The following is a 20,113-nucleotide window of genomic DNA, read 5'->3' as shown; positions in this document are numbered from 1 at the left end:
GATTTTGCTCCATTTATTGTGAGGTGATGCAGGTGGCTGCTCTGAGGGAGACTTTCCTCTTCATGGCATTTCCTGTTTCTCCCACTTAACATTTCCTGCCTGTCATTGTCGCTTGTGTCGGGATCGTATTGTGTTGCTTTCCATTGTATTCCTCCTTGTTACAACAGATTTTTCTTTGTGAAATCTGGGCTGTTCTCACTGTGGCGATTATGTTACAATAGTGCAGGGCCAACCTTTTTTTTGTTGTTGTTTTTTTGTGGTCCAATCTAGAAGTGTATTTGTTTTTCTATCAACACGGATTTTTTCTGCAGAATTTTGACAGAGACAACCGGTTTGTGGCTGCTGGGTTCTTTTGCTTGTGGTAAATGCATGTTACATGTAGGGCCCTGGTTTATCGTCACATCCTAATGACTTGCATCCAGAACTCCATTCAAGGTCTTGTGGAGGGGGAGAAAAAAAAAAGCGTGTGCGAGATTTGATCCAGCACCCTCAGATTCTCTCACTTTCTAGGCAGACGTGTTACCGCTAGGCTATCACTCCCAAGTTGAGCGCTGTGCATAAGTTTTGGTGTTGGGTTTAGCGTATAGAATGTAAATATGTACATCTATGTGTGTGTGTGTGATTTTAAAGATACAGATTGGTGTTGTTGAAAATGTTTGATATAGATTATCTTGAAGCCAAAAATGGTGGCTGCCTTATTAGAAAACTTTTTTTTTAAAGCCACAATGATGGTTAATTATTTAAAAAAATGCAAATGTTGGTTACTAGGTTTTAAAATGAAAATAATTGTTCTTTTATCTTGAAAGAAAACATAGTGGTTGTTTTATTGGAAAAGTCATTTTTTGAAGTGACGGTGATCATGGTTTTATTTTTTTGAAATGGAAATGTTGGTTGAAATGAAAATGATGGTTAATTTACTTTTTAAATAAAAATTCATCCCTTCTATTTCGGTTTATCTATGTTTTTTTTTCCTGCAGCTTCTGAATTTCACCGAATTCCTGTTGAGGAACTGGAACAGGATTCCCGTGACTATGGAGCCATCATTGAAAACGCTGAGAAGTTGGTCAGAGGAGGGATGAGAGACGGTCAATACCCCCCGCTGTATTGTCTGGTGTGTGTCGTTCACTTTGATTTTCATTGATTAGTGGAGGAAGGTGTGCAGAATAGTTAGAAAATTTTGCCAGAGAACAACCCTTTTGTTACCCGTGGGTTCTTTTTCAGTGCACCAAGCCAGTGCTGTATACAGATTTGTGGTTTATCATCTCATCCAAATGACCAGAGACCTTGTTTGGTTTTTCTGATCAAACTTGCAAGAAAGGGTGAAAGCGGGAATTGAACCTAGACCCTTATGGACATTGTTTTGGTAGATGAGCGTTTTAACCATTCTGTCACCATCCTCCTGGATACCTACTAGCATTTTGGGGGTCTTGTGTGCCTTTTTTGTACATTACTTTTGTGTATTATGTGTAATTATGTTTGTGTTCACATGACCTTTTAAAAAAAAAAAAAAAAAAAATCTTTTGATGAAATATTAGTGGAATGGTCATCATCAGTCATATCCAGGGTTTGAGCATGAGTATGACTGTACTTGTGACTATTTTCTTTTCCGGCTTTCCGTCATTTCATGGTCCATGTTTATGGTGTTTTCAACCCTGATGGGGCCCTGTGCTTTTGGATGGGTTATTACTAGTATTTGCAGCAGTGATGATAACCATGACAATGATGATTCTCTCTCTCTTGCACTTTTTTTTTTCTCTCTCTCTCTCTCCTTATTCCTTCAATGCTGTCTTCCTGTTTGCCAACAAAGATAATTTTCACTGACAGACACGCAACATAACTCTGCTTGTTGACATATTACTGATGAGACTGGCCCAAAACAGACCAGAGGGGCAGTTCTCCGTTATTGCCTCACTTGCCAGAGGGCTTAATAATGGGCAGTAAGTAAGTAGGATAGCCGGTTGTGTCCAGTTATGAGTAAGTATGATAGACCGTTGTGTCCGACTATAACCATCAGAACAGCAGAGGAGGCATCTGCTGTCCTGATTATCTGGGCCAGAATTTGATTTCAGTGGACTGTGTCTTGCACAAGTTCCATCTCCACTCTCTCAGTCTGGAGGGTTTTGGGACAGTCATATCCCAAAGGCCAACTAGCCCCCAAGGCTGCAGCACTAACTGACTAAGAGCCAGTGCAGTCTTGCCTCCTAATTTCAGTTCACAAGAGACTAAGCTGTGAATGACTTCACATTTCAATAGAGAAACCACTGAGCTCTCACTTTGCTGTTGGCCCAGCTGTAAGCTTATGTCAATCTGTGATAAGGGAGTACATCATTACAAGCATTACCCATTTGTTTTTGGCGCATACATTGGTAATTTTATGTTTCTAATGTTGTATCTTTTTTTTGACTTCTCCCCACTGGCCCGGCAGACCAAGGAATACGAGAAGACAAAGAACCTGTGCGAGTGGCTGTGGGTGCACTCTGGAAGAGGCATGGGCCGGTCCAACCCCCTGGGCAGGATCCACTCTGTGGAGGACATGGTGGTGCAGCTGCTGGCATTCTCTGGGAAGCCAGAGGTGAAGAACGTGGCCAAGTTCCTCGTCACCAACAACCTGGAGGGCAGCCGCTGGGACTACATCTCCAGCACTGCGTACGTTCAGGCACTCCTGTCTCTCCTTTTCCATCATCGTCGTCGTCTTGTTGTTTTTTTGTTTGCTTGTTTGTTTGATGAAAACTGCTCAGTGAACAGGTTTGGTGCTTCTGTCTCCTTTTTGGTCGTCTTGTTTTTTGTTTGTTTCTTTCTTTGGTGGAAACATTGCTCAGCGAACAGGTTCAGATGGCAGTTGTGTGCTTGCTAATTAGATGTTTTTAGCGACATTGGTTAATTAGATGTCCGCTTTACGATACAATATCATTTTTTCTCCGTCTCTTTCTTTCCTTCTTCTAATCAGTAATTGTCCGTTTCATCTCCTGTTTCACCTCATTCCCCTCCTCCTACTTCTCTCTTTAAAAAAATTTTTTTTATCCTGTTGCTGTTGTTGGTTGACAATTTCTCCCTCTTCCTCCTTTTTTCTGTTACCTGTTGTTGTTGGTTGACAATTTCTCCCTCTTCCTCCTTTTTTCTGTTACCTGTTGTTGTTGGTTGACAGTTTCTTCCTCCTCCTCCTCCTTTTTTCTGTTACCTGTTGTTGGTTGACAACAGCTTCCCCTCTTCCTGCCCCACTTTTTGTTGTTGGTCAAGAGCTTCTTCTTACTCCTCCTCCATCTCCTCCTCTTTCCTGCTACCTGTCATTTTTGTTGTTGGTCGACAATTTCTTCTCCCTCCTCCATCTCCTCCTCTTTTCTGTTGCCTGTTATTGTTGGTTGACAACTATGTTTCCTCTTTGCTGTTACCTGTTGTTGGTTGACAACTGTGTTTCCTCTTTCCTGTTACCTGTTGTTGTTGGTTGACAACTGTGTTTCCTCTTTCCTGTTACCTGTTGTTGTTGGTTGACAACTGTGTTTCCTCTTTCCTGTTACCTGTTGTTGTTGGTTGACAACTGTTTCCTCTTTCCTGTTACCAGTTGTTGTTGGTTGACAACTGTGTTTCCTCTTTCCTGTTACCTGTTGTTGGTTGACAACTGTTTCCTCTTTCCTGTTACCTGTTGTTGTTGGTTGACAACTCTGTTTCCTCTTTCCTGTTACCTGTTGTTGTTGGTTGACAACTGTGTTTCCTCTTTCCTGTTACCTGTTGTTGTTGGTTGACAACTGTGTTTCCTCTTTCCTGTTACCTGTTATTGTTGGTTGACAACTCTGTTTCCTCTTTCCTGTTACCTGTTGTTGTTGGTTGACAACTGTGTTTCCTCTTTCCTGTTACCTGTTGTTGTTGGTTGACAACTGTGTTTCCTCTTTCCTGTTACCTGTTATTGTTGGTTGACAACTGTTTCCTCTTTCCTGTTACCTGTTGTTGTTGGTTGACAACTGTTTCCTCTTTCCTGTTACCTGCTGTTGTTGGTTGACAACTTTGTTTCCTCTTTCCTGTTACCTGTTGTTGTTGGTTGACAACTGTTTCCTCTTTCCTGTTACCTGTTTCACCTTCTTCCTCCTCCTCTGCCTCCTCTTCTTTCTTTCTTTTCATCTTAATTTTGGTCTTCTTTTTCATCTTTTTTTCTTTCTTACATTCTTGTTGTTGATCTTCTTGTTCTTCTTCTCCTCCTCCTTTCCCATTCCTCCTCTTCTTTCTTCTTTCTTTTCATCTTTATTTTTTCTTTTTCATCTTTTTCTTTTTTTTTTTTTTTTGTGTTATTGTTCTTCTCCTCCTCCCCCGCTCCTCCTCCTCCTTATCCTTTGTTTTTTCTGCTGCTACTGCTTCATTTTTTTCTTTAGTGTTCATTGGCTGTAAATCCTATGTTCACTGGTATACGTGTTCAAGTGGATTTTTACGTGTGTGACCATTTTTACACACCAGTGGAGGCTTAACATAGTTACTGTTTTTTTGAGGATGTGCATGCTGGATGTGTTCTTGTTTCCACAATTCAACAAACACTGACATGGATTATGAGATCTTTAATGTGTGCATTTGATGATTTGTATGCACATATGCACATACACATGAAAGGGTTTCAGACACTATCACGTTATTAGGTCTGCACATCGGTTGACCTGGGAGATCAGAAAAATGACCCTTCTTTACCCCACCAGGCACTGCAACCAGGATTTGAACCCAGGACCATTTGATGTCAAACCTTTTAACCTAATCACCTGGCAGTTGCACCCATAGAGCAGTCCCACCTCGTTTCCAGTGAAAAGATGTTAAACTGAAGAACGAATGTTAAACATTGTTTTTTGTTGTGGTGGTGGTGGTGTTTGTTGCATTTTGGATTTTTTTTCTTCTTCTTTTTCTTCTTTGTTGGTCTTGTTGCTTTTCTGTCTGTATTATATGAATGTCTGCATCATTTTGATTATGTACATTGTTTTGTAGTTCCTGTTCATGATTAACATATTTATGTATGTTGTATAAGGGGGACTCGGAATGAGGGATGTGGAACTAATGCCTCTGAACTTGTACAATATGATGAGACAGCAGACTATATATATATATAAAAGTTTTTTTCCCTACATAGATTTTCACATCCCTGCTTTTTTCTGTATCGTCAAGTAAGCTCTCAAGGCCTGACGAGCATGTTATCAGTTGTATGTAGGTCAGGCATCTGCCGTTTTAGAATCTGTTTTTATCTTTTCGCTTTAAGCAGATAATAATGATAATAATAATAATTATGTACATTTATGTAGCACCCTTTCTCTCAGAGAACTCAGGGAGCTTTACATGAAAGAAAAAGTTAAAAATTACATGAGTCATTCGTGACAACTCTTTCTCACAACCCCTCCCTTCCCTTCTCTTCCCACTCCCCCACTCTCCCTCTCTTATTCATCATGCATCCAAAGTGAGCTGACAGGGATGGTGTTTGAGAAGAAGGAAACTGAGAGTGCTTATAGATAGATGTGGTGTTGTGTATAATTATCAGTCCACCTGCTTTGATATATTCTTCAAAGTTAAAGTTGTGGGTCAGTTTTTGTTTTTTTTTTTTTTACCTGATCACAGAAGGACTTATGCTAAAAGAGTTGAAATATGTGCATAAATGCGTAACTGTGTGCAAGTGAGTGTGTGTGTATTTTTTTTCTCTAGAAATTGATTTGTGTGTGTGTGTGTGTGTGTGTGTGTGTGTGTGTTTTGCTGATGCCCCTGATGTGCCAGAAATATGTAAGAAGTTGTCATCGTCTTTCTCCAACAACACAATAGTTATATATATTTTTTGTCCAGTGTGTTTTTGAGAGTGGTAACACTTATGTACGATAAATTGTAAGTAGCAAAATATAAATTGAAGAATCATGCTTTTTTTTGTTTTTTAGCTGCAGCTTGCACCAGTCACTGGACGTATCAAGGAACTGTTCTCTCTCAGTCGTCCGAAGATATATGTAAGTACTCCCTGAAGCGTCAGAAGTGCACTTAAAACAAAAATCCAAGGTCCCTGTTAAGATATTGGGAATAAAAGGAGGAGACGATAGATTTGTTGTTTCTTAACTTGCATATATATATGTGTAACTTCTCACAGTGATCAGTTTTACTTGCAGTCAGCTTAAAAAACATCTACAATTATTTATTATTCTCATGATGTCGTCTTTAATGTTGTTGATGGTAATCAGTAGGCTTGTCAGCAGATTTCTGTGTTCTTTCATTTACTGTTGGGTGGATAGGGAAGAGTGGAGGGGTGTTGTGTGGTGGGGGTTGGGGGGAGGGAGGAAAAACATGGTTTTTGATTAACAATAAAATTTCAAGAAAAAATTTCAGGGGTTAGAAAGAAGATCTGACACATATTCTAAATAAACAGACAGGTTAACTGAATAAACTGACAAATGTTTTTAAATGAATAAATAGAATGGACCAAAGCAAAATTTTGACATACCAAGACATATTTACACACTCTGTCTGTCTCTCTCTCACACACACACAGACACTCTCTCTAGCCCCCACTACCACCATCCACCATCACTACCACCCACATCCTCTCCACACACACACACACATATATGTGTACCAATACCCTCTCCCATACACCACAATCATGTAAACCTCAGCCACAAGACTTGAAAAATGAACGTAACCAACTCTCATGTCTGTTAAACGTGTTGGGATTCATGATAATAAATAAAGTTGAGTCAGAAAAACAAGCAAACAAAAACAAACCAAACCCTCTTTTACAGGTACACCGTATCAGACTCGGTCTGTGCACACTACGATCTTCAGCTGACTGAAAACCATGTGCCAGCCAAAGATAAGTCGGAGACGCTGCCGTTCAGAATGATACCGCAGAGCAGAATCTCCGGACTTCAGGCAAGCAGTGGGCGTGGAAGAGGCGGGAGGAAACCCCCATCAAGTGCAGCCGGGGACGCTGGAAATGATCGAGGAGGAAGGACCTACTCACAGGTGAGTTGGCACTCATGTGTGATGGTCATGTCCAACTGTGACCATCAGAACAGCAGTGGAGGAGGCAGCTGCTGTCCCCACTGTCTGGGCTAGAATTAGATTGTAGTGGAGAGTGTCTTGTGAGGAGGCAGCTGCTGTCCCCACTGTCTGGGCTAGAATTAGATTGTAGTGGAGAGTGTCTTGTGAGGAGGCAGCTGCTGTCCCCACTGTCTGGGCTAGAATTAGATTGTAATGGAGAGTGTCTTGTGAGGAGGCAGCTGCTGTCCCCACTGTCTGGGCTAGAATTAGATTGTAGTGGAGAGTGTCTTGTGAGGAGGCAACTGCTGTCCCCACTGTCTGGGCTAGAATTAGATTGTAGTGGAGAGTGTCTTGTGAGGAGGCAGCTGCTGTCCCCACTGTCTGGGCTAGAATTAGATTGTAGTGGAGAGTGTCTTGTGAGGAGGCAGCTGCTGTCCCCACTGTCTGGGCTAGAATTAGATTGTAGTGGAGAGCGTCTTGTGAGGAGGCAGCTGCTGTCCCCACTGTCTGGGCTAGAATTAGATTGTAGTGGAGAGCATCTTGTGAGGAGGCAGCTGCTGTCCCCACTGTCTGGGCTAGAATTAGATTGTAATGGAGAGTGTCTTGTGAGGAGGCAGCTGCTGTCCCCACTGTCTGGGCTAGAATTAGATTGTAGTGGAGAGCGTCTTGTGAGGAGGCAGCTGCTGTCCCCACTGTCTGGGCTAGAATTAGATTGTAGTGGAGAATGTCTTGTGAGGAGGCAGCTGCTGTCCCCACTGTCTGGGCTAGAATTAGATTGTAATGGAGAGTGTCTTGTGAGGAGGCAGCTGCTGTCCCCACTGTCTGGGCTAGAATTAGATTGTAGTGGAGAGTGTCTTGTGAGGAGGCAACTGCTGTCCCCACTGTCTGGGCTAGAATTAGATTGTAGTGGAGAGTGTCTTGTGAGGAGGCAGCTGCTGTCCCCACTGTCTGGGCTAGAATTAGATTGTAGTGGAGAGTGTCTTGTGAGGAGGCAGCTGCTGTCCCCACTGTCTGGGCTAGAATTAGATTGTAGTGGAGAGCGTCTTGTGAGGAGGCAGCTGCTGTCCCCACTGTCTGGGCTAGAATTAGATTGTAGTGGAGAGCATCTTGTGAGGAGGCAGCTGCTGTCCCCACTGTCTGGGCTAGAATTAGATTGTAATGGAGAGTGTCTTGTGAGGAGGCAGCTGCTGTCCCCACTGTCTGGGCTAGAATTAGATTGTAATGGAGAGTGTCTTGTGAGGAGGCAGCTGCTGTCCCCACTGTCTGGGCTAGAATTAGATTGTAGTGGAGAGCGTCTTGTGAGGAGGCAGCTGCTGTCCCCACTGTCTGGGCTAGAATTAGATTGTAGTGGAGAGTGTCTTGTGAGGAGGCAGCTGCTGTCCCCACTGTCTGGGCTAGAATTAGATTGTAGTGGAGAGCGTCTTGTGAGGAGGCAGCTGCTGTCCCCACTGTCTGGGCTAGAATTAGATTGTAATGGAGAGTGTCTTGTGAGGAGGCAGCTGCTGTCCCCACTGTCTGGGCTAGAATTAGATTGTAGTGGAGAGCGTCTTGTGAGGAGGCAGCTGCTGTCCCCACTGTCTGGGCTAGAATTAGATTGTAGTGGAGAGTGTCTTGTGAGGAGGCAGCTGCTGTCCCCACTGTCTGGGCTAGAATTAGATTGTAATGGAGAGCGTCTTGTGAGGAGGCAGCTGCTGTCCCCACTGTCTGGGCTAGAATTAGATTGTAGTGGAGAGTGTCTTGTGAGGAGGCAGCTGCTGTCCCCACTGTCTGGGCTAGAATTAGATTGTAATGGAGAGTGTCTTGTGAGGAGGCAGCTGCTGTCCCCACTGTCTGGGCTAGAATTAGATTGTAGTGGAGAGTGTCTTGTGAGGAGGCAGCTGCTGTCCCCACTGTCTGGGCTAGAATTAGATTGTAATGGAGAGTGTCTTGTGAGGAGGCAGCTGCTGTCCCCACTGTCTGGGCTAGAATTAGATTGTAATGGAGAGTGGCTTGTGAGGAGGCAGCTGCTGTCCCCACTGTCTGGGCTAGAATTAGATTGTAATGGAGAGTGGCTTGTGAGGGGGCAGCTGCTGTCCCCACTGTCTGGGCTAGAATTAGATTGTAGTGGAGAGTGGCTTGTGAGGAGGCAGCTGCTGTCTCCACTGTCTGGGCTAGAATTAGATTGTAGTGGAGAGTGTCTTGTGAGGAGGCAGCTGCTGTCCCCACTGTCTGGGCTAGAATTAGATTGTAGTGGAGAGTGTCTTGTGAGGAGGCAGCTGCTGTCCCCACTGTCTGGGCTAGAATTAGATTGTAATGGAGAGTGTCTTGTGAGGAGGCAGCTGCTGTCCCCACTGTCTGGGCTAGAATTAGATTGTAATGGAGAGTGTCTTGTGAGGAGGCAGCTGCTGTCCCCACTGTCTGGGCTAGAATTAGATTGTAATGGAGAGTGTCTTGTGAGGAGGCAGCTGCTGTCCCCACTGTCTGGGCTAGAATTAGATTGTAGTGGAGAGTGGCTTGTGAGGAGGCAGCTGCTGTCCCCACTGTCTGGGCTAGAATTAGATTGTAGTGGAGAGTGTCTTGTGAGGAGGCAGCTGCTGTCCCCACTGTCTGGGCTAGAATTAGATTGTAGTGGAGAGTGTCTTGCGAGGAGGCATCTGCTGTCCCGACTATCTGAGCTAGAATTTGATCACAGTGGAGAGTGTCTTGTCCAAGTTAAATCCCCATTCTGTTGGCCAAGAGGGTTTCAGGACAGTTGGCATTGGGATAGTCCCCAAAGGCCAAGTCCCAAAGGCTGAAGCAAAAAGAACCAGAGCAATCTTGCCTTCTAGTATGAGAGTCATAGTCCTTCACAACAATTCCCATGGCAGTGGAGATACCATTGATCATACAGCTTTCACTTTGCTATTGGCCCAACTTACTGCTCATGATTGAGGAGAAAATACCTTAACTCTCTCCATACGAACGGCGAAAGAGACGACGTTAACAGCGTTTCACCCCAATTACCATCATTAAAATATTGCAAGCGGAAGACTCTTATACTGAAGCGGTGAATGTTGACAAAGAATACCACAATTCTGACGACGGAAGCTAAAGGTTGGGTCATTCAGACACCCACTGGACATGCGAGGGGTCTGTGTAGAGGAGAAGAGAGGACTGGTCGTACTGAGTGAGTTAAAGGTGGATTCATATTCACTGATGATAGTGGAGGAAACCTTGCATGTGGGTTGGTATTTGGATGGCATTAGGTGATGATATAGGAGAAAATACAAGTTGGTTTGTATTTGTTGATGATAATGTAGGAAAGACCTCATAGTGGGTTGGAATTCTCTGATGTTCGAGGAGAAAATACCTCCCAGGTGGCTTGATTTTCATTGATAACAGTGGAAGAAAGACCTACTCTCCAGTGGATTGGCATTCGCTGATTTAAGAGGAGAAAATACCTCGTATGTGAGTCGACATTCGCTGATGATAGAGGGAAAAATACCTCACACATGGGTTGGCATTCGTTGATGATGGTGGAGGAGAGATTTTCTCACAGTAGGGTTGGCGTTCATTGATGATAGTTGTCAAAATACTTCACAGGAGGATTGGCTTTCGTTGATGATAGTGGAGGAAAAACCTCACTGGTGGGTTTGCTTTGGCTGATGACAGATGACGGAATACTTCACAGGTTGGTTGGCATTTGTTGATGATAATCAACAAAATAATTCGCAAGTGGATTGGCACTCATTGATTATAGTGAAGGAAAGGTCTTCTCACAGGTGGGTTGACATTCGTTGATGATAGTGGACAAAATGCCTCACAGGTGGGTTTGCACTCACTGATAATGTTGAAGGAGAAACCTGTTCACCAGTGATAGAGGTGAAAATGCCTCATGGATGGTTTGACGTTCGCTGATGATTGAGTACAGAAGACATACTAGCAGATGGGTCTTCAAGAATGTCAAATGTAAATTATGAGCCTTGTGAACAAGCTTTAATTTCTGTTTGCTGTATTGCTTTGAAAGCATTCAAGTGATCGCATTTGTCCTGTTTTAACTTAGACCCAACTGAGCATTATGTTTAAAGAATACTGTTTTTGGAAATTCAGTTCCTAACAGATTGGGGGACATTTTGATATTCTTCGTTCGTGGGCTGCAACTCCCACATTCACTCGTATGTACACGAGCAGGTTTTATGTGTATGATAATTTTTACCCCACCATGTAGGCAGCCATACTCTTTTTCTGGGGTGTACATGCTGGGTATATTCTTGTTTCCGTAACCCACCGAATGCTGACATGGATTACAGTATCTTTAATGAGTGTATTTGATCTTCTGCTTGCATATACACGCGAAGGGGGTTCAGGCACAAGCAGGTCTGCACATATATTGACCTTGGAGATCGGAAAAATCTCCACCCTTTACCCACCAAGCGCCATTACTGAGATTCGAACGCGGGACCCTCAGATTGAAAGTCCATCGCTTTAACCCCTCGGCTATTGCACCCGTCTATTTTGACGTTTGAACACTATTGTAATTTGATGTGATTTTGCAACTGATGTGATGCACAGCGTTAAACGAGCAGATATTTGAAGCAGTGATTGGAAAAAAAAGACAAAAAAGAAATGTTCATTTTTCTCCAGTTGGCGCGACCAGTGATGGGGAGAGGTGTGCAGGATATTGAGGACAGCGACAGCTCTTCGGTCAGCAATCTGGGGTCAGGGTGGAGACAACCGCTCAAATCGAGCCCACCTGGTGAGAGTTCACTCCCTTGGTCAGTGCTTTTCTCCCTTCTGTGTCTGTTTCTCTTTTTTTTTCTGTTGTAGGCAATGTCTTTATTTTGTTTTTTTCTTTTCTTATTTTCTGATGTATCGTTAGCCTTTTAGTTTCACTCTAGTTATTTATCATTTATGCCACTTTGTGAATACACTTTTATCTGTTTATATGATATGTGTATGTTTGGCCAAACATGCTTGATTGATATTGAAAGTATAATGATAAATATGTGTAGAGAGAATGGAATGGGGGGTTGGGTATACACACGAGTGGAGTTCAGGCACTAGCAGGTCTGCACATACGTTGACAGTGGGAGATTGGAAAAAACCTCCACCATTATTAATTGAACCCAAAACAGGGATCGAATTTACGGTGAGTATCCAGTGTTCTAACCATTTGGCCATTTACACCTGTCATGATATGGTTTAATAATGAATGACAGATACATTTGTTCATTATTGATACTGGTTTCTGTTTTTAGACCTGCCTTTTCTGTTTTTGTTTCACAGATTCTGCAGCCAAGGGCGGAGGAGTGACCTGGGTATCAGACGCGTTAAGTGGGTTGAAAGAGTCGTCTGATCCAGAAACATCACAGTGGGGAGGTGAGTTGAGTTACCCTCACCCCTCCCATCCCATCCCCACCTGTCTCCCCCTCCCTCCCCTATACCCCCCAACCCACCCACCCTCCCAGCCTCCTTCCCCTGTTATTGGTATACCAGGGACTTTCAGCTGAAATGGGTTGTGTTACCCTCACCCCTCCCATCCCATCCCCACCTGTCTCCCCCTCCCTCCCCCATACCCCCCAACCCACCCACCCTCCCAGCCTCCTTCCCCTGTTCTTGGTATACCAGGGACTTTCAGCTGAAATGGGTTGTGTTACCCTCACCCCTCCCATCCTTGCCTGTGCCCCCCCCCACCCCTCCTAACCCACCCAATCCCCCTTAACCCGCCCACCCTCCCAGCCTCCTTCCCCTTGTGTGTATGCCAGGGACTTATCAGCTGAAATAGTAGTTAGATGTGCTCCCACTTCTCCACATACTTTCAGCACAAAAACTTAAAAGAATGAAAAATGCGCGCTTGCATTCACGTGCACATGCACATGTGCGTGTGTATGCACTAACACACACACACACACATCACATCACACGACACCACACCACTCCACACCACACCACATCACTCCACACCACTCCACTCCACACCACTCCACTCCACACCACTCCACACCACTCCACACCACTCCACTCCACACTACGACACAACACTCCACTCCAGACCACTACACACACACACACACACACACACACACACACACATACATACAGAGAACAAGAGTTCACATTTAGTGTTTTGATATAAAAAATTTTTTTTTTTTTTTTTTTTTTAAATTTCTGGTAGCATATCCATGTGTGTATTTGTTTCATGAGATTTTCTGTGACACAGACCTATGGAAAAATAGTTAGGTTTCTAACACCTTTTTGAATGATGCTATTTGGTTTCAGACTGAAATGAAATATTGAGCGTGAAGTTTTTCAGATTGATGTGTGTCAAATCACCTAGGTATTATTGGCAGCTTTGAAACTTGAGTTGAACTGCATTGTGTCTTAAATGTTAGGAATAGGCATGCTCATGGTTTGTTTCTTAGTTATACAGATTTAAGTGGCTGTGGGAAAAGAAGAGAAAAAAAATCTTTCTCACTTTCTGTAATTTGTGTATTTATCCACTTTAGAGATTCAGAGTTTGTGTAAATGTTGTATGTATACATTCTTGATTTTGTCTTTGTAAGACTGTATGATTTTTTTTTGGTTTATATCTCAAGGAAGACAGTGTGTATTTGTTTAATTTGTCCCAGTGATATTGTTGTTATTAGATTTAAAAAAAAAGAAAGAAGAAAAATCAAAACTTTTTACCTTCTCTACAGGTGGGCCAGAAAAAGTAACTCGTGAAGCAGAGCAGGATGATGATTTTCCAGCGTTGCAGGTAAAAAGAAAAGAAAAAAAAAAATTATTCAGTGTATTTGAATCAAAATATGAGTTATTTTCCTAGATACCTATGTATAAAATGCTTGCACACACTCACACAACCACCCCCAACCTCAATACATATTGGTGTACACAAAAGACACATGCATATGTACATGTGCACACACACGCACAGATATACACATACATAGGAACATGAGCACAGACAGAGCTTGGCCGTTATCTGTTGGGGTTTTTTTTATGTGCAGAGGTATGTTATTATGCACTATTGTACATGTTTTGTTTCATGTAAGGTGCTCAGAGCGCATCATATTTGGGAGTTTGCACCATATTTGTACTATCTATTATTATTATTCTCATTAGGAATTTCCCAGAGATACTTAGATGTGATATTTCTTCTTCATCACATTCTGGACAGAAGACAAAACAGATCATGTACGGTCTTTGGTGCATTGGATACAGGCATTCTGTACATGTTCACATTTATTTTGTTTAAAGAAAAAACTGTAAAAGAGAAAAAGGGATGTACACATTGTGACACCTTACAAGCTGGAAATAGAGTTCAGTTCAGTTTCTCAAGGAAGCATCACTGCATTTGGACAAATCCATATAGGCTGCACCAAACAGCAGATGCCTTACCAGCAGCATAACCGGATGTGTTTAATCAGGCCTTGAAGGAAAGTAAGGTGAATAGAAAAATGAATAAACGAATAGATAGAAAAATAACAGTAAGCTGAGTCATCATTTTGGGTGTCATACTTTCACCTCAATTGTTGATTGTGCAGGGCAGTAAACAGGTGTTTGGCTTTTTTTTTTCTTTTTCTTTTCTTTTTTTCTCTTGTTTTTTGCTTCACTTCAGTTGGATCTATTTTGCGTCATGAGGATACACATAATATTAAGGAGAAAAAGTGAGCAAGGAAAAGTGAAAAAAAAAGTTGCAGTTGCACTCATTCCTTTTCATCTCATGGGTCTGTGAGCTTGGGAATTGTAATCAGATTGACAGTTATCATGATTTGTCATAGGGATGCCAGAAAAAGGTTCACTTCATCAGGATGTTGCACCCACTTTCTTATCCATGTTTCATGTACATAGCCTTACATCTTTTTTTTTTTTTTGACAGATTTCTGTTGTGTGTATATGTAGTAACATACGTGCTAAAACAATATATGCTGAAAAAAAAGAACAAGTGAGTAAAAAAATAAAATCGAAATATAAACTTTAAACATGTATATATAGTAATTTGGTGTGTCTCCATAAAAACAAAATACCAACTCTAAATATGTATGATTATGTAGTAGTTTGGTGTGCCTCAATAACTAGTTCATGGCAGTGTTGTTGTTTTTTTTGTTTTTGTTTTGTTTTTAATCCCAAATCCAGCAGACCAAACTTTGTGTCATAAACATCGGGTCAAGTAACAGGTGCTGGGTTTTGATGTGCTCTGATTTGACTGAAAGTGACTGTTTTGTTTTCCTACAAAGTTATGCTGTGCATTGAAAAGTATGTGGGTAAGCTCCATCACAAGAGTGAATTTCTTTATCAAGAAAAGAAACAGATGTTTTTCTTTTTTTTTTCTTTACGTTTTGTTTGTTTTTTTCTTTTTTAATTTGTATATTATTTATTATTAGTATCATTGTGTTTTTTCTTCTTTTTTTTTTCTAAAAAACAAAACAAAACACTGTTTTATTGATTTGATTGGCAGATGTCAAACATGAGGGTATCGCCTGCAGCTCCTGCATGGGGGAGAGGGAGAGGAAGGGGGGTAGCCCCTCCCCCTGCCCCAGGTCCCTCTGCCGCTGCCTTTGGATCTTCAGTGCGGCCACCTCCAGGATTTGAGGGTATGTATTGCTGCTCTGTTGCTGTTGCTGCTGCTTCTGCTGCATTTGTGGGCTTCTGCTCGCACATTCACTGTCATTCAACATAGACACTCCCATTTCCACAGCTTCTTTCAAATCTTCTCTTTAGACCCTTCCGTTTAAACAGTTTCGTAATACTTGTTCTAGGTAAACGACTTTATACTTTGGTTTTAAGCATTTTGGGTTTTTCACTATTTTGTCACTTCCTGTCAGTGGTGGACAACTTATTTAGCTGGTTAAAGGTTGAGACTTCGCTCTGAAAATACAACAAGCAGCACTGATATCTTTGTCAGCTACTGTTTGACAAGCAGTACTGGTATCTTTGTCAGCTGCTGTTTGACAAGCAGTTCTGATATCTTTGTCAGCTACTGTTTGACAAGCAGTACTGATATCTTTGTCAGCTACTGTTTGACAAGCAGTACTGGTATCTTTGTCAGCTACTGTTTGACAAGCAGTACTGATATCTTTGTCAGCTACTGTTTGACAAGCAGTACTGATATCTTTGTCAGCTACTGTTTGACAAGCAGTACTGGTATCTTTGTCAGCTACTGTTTGACAAGCAGTACTGGTATCTTTTCAACTGCAGTTTGAAACTTTGTTCTTATCCATGTTTTGTGTGTGTATATGTGCTTGTATTATGATATCTGAAGTTTTGTGTGAATTGTTTTATTCTATTATTTTGTTATTTACAGTTGTGCAGTTTTCATATGGGTAAAGCATTTTGAGCTCTGTTTGAGAAAACATGTTGAGCAAGTGTTCATTATTATTACTATTCACTCATATTCACTGCTACCTACAAGTGGGCATTTACATGCATGGCCGTTTTTATCCGATAAAGTAGGCAGTCATATACCACCCATGTAGGTTGTCATATGTTTTTGGGGTGGGGTGTGCATGATGGGTATGCTCTTGTTTCCATAACAGACCAAATTTCTGACATGGATTTGGGATTCTTTAGTTTGAGCATTTGATCTTCTACATGCGTATACACACATGAAGGTGGTTTTGGCTCGAGCAGGTCTGCACATCTGTTGACCTGGGGGATCGGAAAAATCTCCACCCTTGACTCGCCAGGCACTGTGGCCAGGATTTGAACCTAGGACCCGCAAATTGAAAGTCCAGCGCTTTACCACTTGGCTGTAGATACTTGTTTGATTGACGATCTGAAGGTCGGGATTGCAGCATTAGAGCAGACTTAGCCCAAACAGGTTTTTTTTTTTCCCCCACAGAAATTGATGGTAATATTAAGACTAGTGTGTTGGTTATGGCTCTAAATTGGAAGAGTACAAATCATAATCATTATTTTCACAGATAACTGTAGTAATTGGGAAAAAAAAACTTCTTTGTTACATGTAGCACAAAATTGGGAGAATGCAATTTAAAAACTACTATGTTACATGTAGCTCTGAATTAGGAGAATGAGTTTCAGAAACTTTTTTGTTACTTGTACTAAATAGGGAGAATGTATTTAATTTTTTTTAATTTTATATATTACATGTATCACTAAATTGGGAGAATGTAATTCCTAAACTACTTTATTACATGTAACACTTGAGTTTGAAGAATTTGATTAAAAAACTTCTTTGTTATGTGTATCACTACTAAACAGGGAGAACGTGCAATTAATAGTAAGAACATATGCTTCCAAAAAGTGAACAGAATTAAAAAAAAAAAAAGAGAAAAAATGTGACCCTGGAAATAGACAGGACACAGAAAGAATTGCATGATATTATTTCCAGCTCTGTCCACAGCGAACCCACCACTCAGAGGCAGGGGACTCAACCCAGGACCAGCGCCCACAAAAACGGTACCGGTCGGCCGTGGCTCCCACCCTGTGATGCCGAACTCAGTATGCCCGGACATGGCCATTGGTCGAGGCGTCCCGGTCGGCCGAGGAGCGACACCTGCCTCTGTCACTTCAGCCCCATCTGTTGGCAGGGGCAGAAACCCCAGCCTTGGACAAGGAACAGGACCTGGTTATGCTGACTGGCAGCCGTCATCGGAGGTTGGAGCATCCAGCGATGTCGGTAGAGGTTACCCAGCATCCTTTGCTGCTGCTCAAATGCCATTCGTCGACAGCGAGGAGTGGGCGAGGCCTAGACAGCAGTCGGCTCTGTACGGGAATGGTGGGAGTGCCAATGGCTATGACGCTTGGGCCGGGCCGTCATTTTCTGCTGCTCCAGTCCGAGACACTGGTCTGGATGAGGACACGGACAACTTTGAGCCTGCCCCGCTGTCGAAGTCGGACTTTCCCTCCCTAGGGGGAGGGGGCAGTGTTGCCAGGCCAAGGGGAGTTAATTCTGGTGCAGCAAGAGGGGTAACTGTGGGCCGGGGATACAAGCCCACTCGCGGGAGAGGCTACATGCCTGAGAAAGGCCGGAACGTACAAAGGGATTGAGGTTTTCTGTCGTGGATTAAAAGTGGTTTTTATTTTCACCTTGTGATGTGTATTGGGTGTGCCGTGGTGGGGAGCAAACACCATTTGTGCCAGTTGAGAACTGATCCGCTGTCAAACATTGACAAGTGAGTCGGTAACACCGTGATAATTAAACTTCGCAAGTCCCAGAAGTGTTTTGTTCACCTCACAGTCACTTCTGTTGCCTTCAGAATTGTGTTGGTTGTATTTTGATTTTATGCCTGCAGGTCATTGCAGTTTAAGTAATTATCATAACGTAATGTTTTTTTTTTTAACCATTCATTCCAGCAAAGCTGCTTCCTGTCTGTGCCAGATTTTGTTGATAAGCATTGCTTCACTGTCTCCTCTACAGTTCTGGTTACCTGTGTGAGAAATGAGGAAGGTAACTACACAAAACTTTTTTTTAATTAAAAAAAAAAAATTAAGTATCGGGGTCTGTGATAGACCATGATAGCTGTTCAAGAGCAGCTTGAGAGTAACACAATTGAGACGCATGCAGATGCTGGTGCAGCAAAAAATAAGAAAGAAAAACAAAAGGAAGAAATGAACAAAAAAATAAAATGCTAACACCTGTCGTTTCAAAATCATACTTACTTTACAATAGCTAAAACATTTCATTGAATGAACAAGAATAAACACCTTACAGCATTAACTGTTGCAACAGAATGTCTTCACTTATTATATTCTTTGCAGTTTCAGTTTTATTTAATGATTTTTAAGTCTGTGCAGCTTGTGCTTTTGTGTGTATGTGTGTCTGTGTGTGTGTGTGTGACTGATCGAACATTTTCTCAGTTAACTCCTATAAGTATGAGAGAATCTGTGATTGGCAGAGAGATATCAAAAGTCCTTCTCAGGTATTTCATTGAAGAAGTCCCAGTGCCATTTTTAGTAATATTACTTTTTATTAGTTCTTTTTATGAGAGAAAAGTTCTTATGTTGTTTGAATCAGTTTTCCTTTATGATTTTTATTTTTTTGTATTTTAATTTTTTTTTAAAGAAAAGGGTTTGTTGGTGATGGAAGTCCACATGGTGACGGTAGTAGTTAGATGGACAAGTTCACAGTTTTAGTTCTCTGATTATTGAAGAAAAACGCATCAGGGTAATGCTTGAGCAAAATGAAGAACGATTATCAGAATTCATCTCATATCCACATGCCCATGTTGTTGTGTCTTTATGATATAAATTGAAGGTTTTATATTTATAAAAATTCGTTTGCAATATTTTTTTTTATGCTGTATAAAGTCCAGTCAGATGCAAAGGTAATATTGGGCAAGAACTGTTTCATTTTTTTTTTTCTTAAAGGGGGAAAAAAAGAAAAAAGAGTGAACAATACTGATTGAATCAAGAGTTTGTCTGGTTCTGTAGGCTTTATTTAAGATGAATGTACTCTTGTTCAATTCATTGATTTGATGTTTAGTTTCAAAGAGATTACACATGGTTCCAAAAGAAAAGAAAGTAAAATAAAAAGCATAACACTTTTACAGTTTTAATGTATGTTGGTTAATTGGAAGCATGAGTGAGTGGTTTGATTGATTTGTGGAAAGTAACGCAGATAGGGAGATTTGTCAGAATCTGATGTCATTCAAAGTATTGTATGTTTAAACTTTTGTATTGTATTGCTGTATTGTCAAAACAGATTTCTCTGTGCCTAATTTAGCCTGCTAAGAGCATGTTGGCACAATGCAGCATCTTCATCTGTCAGTATATATATGTTAGAACAGTCAAAGTGGATTTTTTCAACAGATTTTCATCAGGGACAGCCTTGTTGCCGTTAGCATCTTTAAAATGAGCCAAGAGCATGCTGCACACAGGCCCTCAGTTTACCATTTCATCCTAAAGACTAGACCAGTCAATATCTACCTCGGCCCTCAATTTACCATTTCATCCTTAAGACTAGACCAGTCAATATCTACCTAGGCCCTCAGTTTACCATTTCATCCTAAAGACTAGACCAGTCAATATCTACTCAGGCCTTTAGTTTACCATGTCATCCTAAAGATTAGACCAGTCAATATCTACCCTGGCCCTCAGTTTACCATTTCATCCTAAAGACTAGACCAGTCAATATCTACCCAGGCCCTCAATTTACCATTTCATCCTAAAGACTAGACCAGTCAGTATCTACTCAGGTCTTCAGTTTACCATTTCA

General features: G+C 41.8%; 1 protein-coding gene across 2 annotated transcripts in view; it reads left to right on the top strand.

Moving 5' to 3' along the window:
• LOC143291662 (uncharacterized) overlaps window positions 1-19,442 on the top strand; it is a 29,625-nt gene extending 10,183 nt beyond the window's left edge. Inside the window, exons 6-14 of one of the 2 annotated variants that reach the window (XM_076601661.1) lie at window positions 978-1,111; window positions 2,426-2,646; window positions 5,886-5,951; window positions 6,738-6,960; window positions 11,581-11,692; window positions 12,223-12,315; window positions 13,635-13,693; window positions 15,395-15,530; window positions 17,300-19,442. In XM_076601661.1, coding sequence (XP_076457776.1) covers window positions 978-1,111; window positions 2,426-2,646; window positions 5,886-5,951; window positions 6,738-6,960; window positions 11,581-11,692; window positions 12,223-12,315; window positions 13,635-13,693; window positions 15,395-15,530; window positions 17,300-17,946 — 1,691 coding nt within the window. In that variant the 3' untranslated portion in view covers window positions 17,947-19,442. Of the gene's footprint in view, window positions 1-977; window positions 1,112-2,425; window positions 2,647-5,885; window positions 5,952-6,737; window positions 6,961-11,580; window positions 11,693-12,222; window positions 12,316-13,634; window positions 13,694-15,394; window positions 15,531-17,287 lie in introns of both variants that reach the window. The other variant, XM_076601660.1, reaches the window with a different exon arrangement.
• Window positions 19,443-20,113: the final 671 nt, after the last annotated feature.

The sequence above is a fragment of the Babylonia areolata genome, chromosome 17 (assembly GCF_041734735.1).
Source record: "Babylonia areolata isolate BAREFJ2019XMU chromosome 17, ASM4173473v1, whole genome shotgun sequence".
Lineage (NCBI taxonomy): Eukaryota > Metazoa > Mollusca > Gastropoda > Neogastropoda > Buccinidae > Babylonia > Babylonia areolata.
This window is presented reverse-complemented; position numbering and strand designations above follow the sequence as displayed.